Below are 5,347 nucleotides of genomic sequence, written 5' to 3'. Positions count from 1 at the left end.
ACTGAGTATGGTAGGGTTGATGCAGGTTTTTGAACAATTTTTCAACTATGTGTTTGAAAGCCAGGGAAGACTCATGCAGACAAAATACACTCTCTTCCCATCCATTGGAGATGAGTAGAGAAATAATAATTACCCAATAATTACCAGCTCTCTTTTCTGCCAGTGTCCAAAGTGGGTTTTTAACCTTGCATGCTTTTAGTATGGAAACAAACCTTCATGGGATGAGACCATGATCACTCACCTGTCTAAATAATTTACAATATGGGGACTCGTGCTCATCCTCATGATTTTGATTTCAGTTAAAAGGTCTTCTATCATGAGTCCTTGGAGATCAATTTTTTTGATGGCCACCTAGAATGACATGGAAAATCAGCAACTTTAGTAGTTGGTGGCACGAGACCACAGCACACATGAGATGAGTGAGTTAGCAATGACACAGGTGAGCCTTGCCAAAGTGCCTTGGGATTAGACAAAGGAGTAATTAGGAACTGACATTCCAACAGCTCATTTCTCTGCTCCTTTGGAGGCCACTTACAGGACACGTGGCCACTGACATTTTGCCTTGTCCACTTGTTAGCAATCATGTCTCAACTATCACCCCCAAAGCTCTGAGCACACTCTCTGTTTCTCTGTCTGCACTTCAGAAGAAGTAAAGCGTGCCTTGGTACTCTGTGGATACATCTTGGGCTACAGGCAGGGCTTGGGGCTTTTAGGGAGGCCTTGCAGATCTCTCCCTGCGTGCAGTTCCCACGTGCAGCACTGCAGGTGGCTGAGGAACTGCCAGGAACATTCAGATGTATTTGCTGGCAGCCAGAAATGAGAATTCAGCACTCTGAAGCCGTCGGCCCAGAGAGCAGTGAGATGCTCTAAGGCAGCACCACCTTTGTTGGAGCAATTGAGAGCCAGGGAGAGCGTCCTTCTCTGAAAGGAACCGCTGCCCTCCTTGCCTTCCTCCTGGCAGCTGAGCAGGACAAAGACTGTCCCAAATGCACTTGGCAGGCTGGCACCAGTCTGTGCTTCTTGTGCCTTTGCAGCACAGCTCTCCCCACAGCTCCAGCTCCAGCTGACACAAGAGAGGAAAGCCCTGGAGAGCAGCAGGATCTGCAGGGGCTGTTGACACTTACCTCTCCTCCTGTGGCAGCGTCGACCGCTCTGCAAACATCTCCAAAGCCCCTAGAAACAAAAGAGCAGCAAAGAAAGGAGAAGCCATTTAGATCTTGGAGTGAAAGCCAGCCCAGACAGGAGATATCTGCTGGAAATGCCTCAAACCTGCAGCATGCAGGAGGGCTCTGCCAGAAGGGAGATGATGCATTTTCCTCTGCAGTGCATGGGCACTGGGCCTGTTCCTGAAGCATTGGGCTTTAGTGCCTCAGCTCAAAAGGCCAGGTGATTATTTCATCTCGAGTTTCAGTTTCTAAACTGGGCATTTTTTCTCCTGAGCACAGACTATTTCCTTCAGCAAACACTTGGGAAGAAATATTCCTGAGAACCGTTATCTCACTGCTATGGTTGGGGGTAGGTTTTTGTTTCTGGCAATGAAATACAAGTGTCTTTGACAATGCCTCCTGACCACACTTACAAATTCTGGCTGGTACTGAGACATGGGGCAGACTAACCCAGTGTCTGAAGATGTTTGCAGCTTGCCTGACTTCACACTTGGTAGATATTCCAGCAGCAAATCACCTGCCCCATGACTGTGGAGAACAAACTGTGGTTGGACTCACCCTCTGCCAACATTTTCCAGTTCAATGTATTTCCTGCGGGGATTTTCCATGTTCACCATTTTCCCTGAGGGAAACAAAATGCAAGATGCTCACTTGAAAGCAGAGATCCCACTATCCAAGAGATACAAAAGGCAGCCCCACGGGGGCTGTGCACTCTGGGCTTCTGAGTCCTTTGTGCTCAGCTGGGTAACACCAACAAGCACAACAAGACAGGCAGCTCTGCAGTACAAGCAGGCCAGCACAGAGCCTGATTTTCCACAGGCCTTTGAAGAGATCTCTTGACAGAAAACAAAGCAGAGGGAGATGCATTCCCAGGAGAGGAGGGCACCTTCTCCACCTTGCAGCAGCTGGCCAAGAGAATGCCTTTCCCTTTGTAAAGCAAAGCAGCTGATGCTGTAAGCAATGCCAAGGGGGCCTCCAGCAGCAGCAGGAGCCTGAGGGGTGATGAGCAGGCTGAGCTGGAAGACGCCCTTGGCCGTGGCCCAGGTGGAGAAGCACAGTGCTCCTCCTCCCCCTGAGAGCAGGGATCAGTCCCTGCCATTGCACTGGCCCTCTCAGCCCCGCACACGTGCCCATCTTCCCGCAGCGGGCAAGGGCAGCAAGGACAGCAGTGCTCCCTCCTCAGGGGCCGGCGGGACACGGACAGCTGCCCAGAGGAGATGCTGCCCCTGGCTGAGCCCAGCCCAGGCCATGCAGGAGCCGGCCCAGAGCAGGGGCTGCTGCCTCGGGGCAGCTCCGCGCTGCAGCGGCCGGGCGGCAGCGGGACTCTCCCAGCTCAGCAAGGCTCCAGCCTCTGCACTCACACCGGCCCTCAGGGCCAGGGCAGCCACCACAACAAAGCTGCCAAAGCCCCAGCACCAGCCCTGACAAGCCATGGCAAGAAGGCACAGCCACACCCAGCCCCTTCCAAGCCGAGGACCCCATTCAGGACACAGCAGGATTGGCTCTGTGCTCAGACACACCCAGGTGCACATCAAGGCCCTTTTTGTGCCAACAGGGGATGGGAGACACAGAGTCACCTGGGCTCTGTTCTCAGCCCCCCCAGGTCTTATCTGAGAGCACAGCACTGGCAGCTCTTCTGGGCAAGAAGCAGATTCAATGACTTGTGCTGCAGAATCACAGAGGACTTGATGTGTGTTCCTCGAGACTGATCTGAGCAGGGCTTGGGTCAATGGGCAGCATTCTAACAGTCATGGGAATGACTGGGAATCAGGGATGGAAAAGTGCCATGGATCTGAGGAATACACAGCAGAGGGGCTGGAGGCTTGCTCCTGAGAAATGCCTACAGTGCACTTTGATCTGATCAAGCCCCAGGGATGTATTACTTGGACACATCTTTCTAAGAACAAAACCAGGATTTTAAATACAGATTGTGATAAAATTATCTGTCCTTTCAACGGGGGCTCTAAAAGAACACATCTGGCTCTTGGTGTCACCTGATGTTCTTTCAAAGGAGTTCTCACTGACAAATATAAAATATTATCAAAAAAAAAAAACAAAAAAAACCCTGTAAATGTAGTAGTGGTAAAAAGAACAGTCATAAAAATGACACCAGAAAGACACATGGGGCAGAAGAGCTCCTTCAGGATGGAGAAAAAAAGTCTTCCCAAAAAAATCCAGAAAAACCCCAAACTAAAACCAAAACCACAACCAAGAGACAAAACACCTAAACCGATCAATTTCTTTGAAGTTTTTTTTCTCTGGTGATGGGTGAGAAGTCAGGAGTCTAAGGAGAATTTAGGAAGCTAACCATTCTATCCAGTTTGGCCACTAGCACAGAGGACTTGCCCAGATCATTTCCTAGGTCACAGCCTTCTGCTGATGCAAGAACAAGCCCTGCTTCTGCCTTCAGCAGACAGGGAAGCTCAGGCAAAGCCCAGCACGTCCAAGCTGCCCTCAGAGGCAGCAGGAACACCCAGAGCACTCTCTTGCTGCCTTGGAGCACAGCATTTCCTGTGGGGAGCCCTAAATGCCCCTGGGACACCACAGTGAGGAGGATCATTTGGTGCAGCTGTGCTGACACGTGCACACAGTGCACTGTCCCTCAGAGAAGAAAGACACCAGACGTACTCAGGAGCTCCAGGGAGTCATCCTCCACCTCCTGTTGCTGAGCAGCAGCTCTGTCACTGCTGGAGAGGAACCAACTGCCCGGGCTCCACTTCTGAGCTGGGGCAGCAAAGGCTCCTTCAGGTGACACTGCTGCTGCTGCTGCTGCTGCAGGTTCAACAGAAGAGCCTGTGGAGATCTGAGACAACAAAGGAGTTTGTGTCAGAAAAGTGGCTGGCAGAGATTAGCCCCAGATCCCGTTTCAAATGCAAGCCCTTAGGGAGGTGCTGTCAGCCACATGCAGGGCTCTGCCATGGGTTTTTTCTGATGTTCACTTCTCTAACTGGATGGGTCAATCCCAAAGGCTGGTTTTACTCAAGTTCATGGCCAGATTCATTTTCCATTTCCTCCAAAATCCATTTGCATGGATTTTCTGAAGGATGACTGCCAAAATGACCATTCCATTTCCCTGAAAGAACTTTTTTCCCCCTTCCAAGGGCTGCAGACACACTTGCAGCTCCTTGTTCAGATGTTCTACCTCCTCCCATGGAGTCCTCTTTTTCTCCCCCATCTTCAGAAAGTGTCCAAGGGGCAGCGCTTCTGCCTGGGACAGTTTCTGGTCCTCGCAGGAATCTCGGGTCTCCTCGCTGCCAGTCGTTTCGTCCTCCAGCCCCTCGTCCGTTGTCCTGATCCTAGCCTGGGTTTCCTGCAGCTCTTCCTGAAGCTCCTCACTAAAGTTCTGAGAAGAACAAGGAGAAGCTTTCATGAGTGGAGTTGCTGCCACTCCTCTACTCACCTGGTTTTTTAGATTGCGCCTCAGCCAATAGATGTTCCAGTGGTCTTGAAGACGCCTGATCTGTTCCGTGTCTCTCCTCTTCACTCCCATGATGTCACTGGGGAACACACACAGCTCTGCTTGTGCCTCTGCCTCCATGTTCTGTAGACACAAATGCAGAGCAAGTGACTGTGAGATGCTGCCCCTGTCAGAATCCCAGCAAGCTGGGGCCTAAACAGGACAGCTCAAAGCCCATTTTCCAGGGGTCACTGGCTGAGGGGAATGGCTGGCTCCTGGCAGGACTCCAGCACTCAGCATCCTCAGCCACCAACAGCAAGAGCTGGCTGCTCAGAAACTTGCAGCTCTGCCTTGCACTAAAGACAGCACCCTCCAGGACTGGCACTTACTGTCTGGGAAAGTTGTGGCTGTGGTGTGACCACAGCTGGAGCCTGGTGGTCATTTGGCTCCATTTGTGGTGTCACCACAGCTGGAGCCTGGTGGTCATTGGGCTCCTCTCTGGCCTCTTCTCCAGGAGCACAGGGAGCCAGAGGAGAATCTTCCCTTGGTTCTGTGCTCTGCGGACAGACAGGAGAGTGAGACACAGGCCATTACCTGTCATTTATAACCTTCTTTCTGTTCAGCTCTAGAGCCAGCTCTACTAAGCACAAATCATCATCTTTTAGAGCAATGGGATTCTAAGTTGCTCAGACTAAATTCAAATGGGCTGACTCAAGTGGACTGAAAATTGCTCTGAATTAGATAATCCCCCCTGGCTACTCTGGGCAGGCAACATTCTCTCTGC

The 5,347-nt window shown here is 51.3% G+C and overlaps 1 protein-coding gene across 1 annotated transcript; it reads right to left on the bottom strand.

Annotated features, from left to right (window-relative positions):
* Window positions 1-241: 241 nt before the first annotated feature.
* On the bottom strand, window positions 242-5,121 carry LOC310923524 (uncharacterized protein; the record flags this gene model as incomplete). The annotated part of the gene is made up of 3 exons (XM_083885493.1): window positions 4,953-5,121; window positions 4,282-4,707; window positions 242-351 (listed from the first exon to the last, which is right to left on the bottom strand). Coding segments are annotated over exons 1-3 (599 nt in total), but the record flags the coding sequence as incomplete, so codon positions are not given.
* Between the last annotated feature and the right edge of the window lie 226 nt (window positions 5,122-5,347).

Source organism: Zosterops lateralis (genome assembly GCF_965231275.1).
Source record: "Zosterops lateralis genome assembly, contig: HAP1_HAP1_SCAFFOLD_89, whole genome shotgun sequence".
Lineage (NCBI taxonomy): Eukaryota > Metazoa > Chordata > Aves > Passeriformes > Zosteropidae > Zosterops > Zosterops lateralis.
The sequence above is the reverse complement of the archived record's forward strand: the minus strand, read 5'-3'. Positions and strand labels throughout refer to the sequence as shown.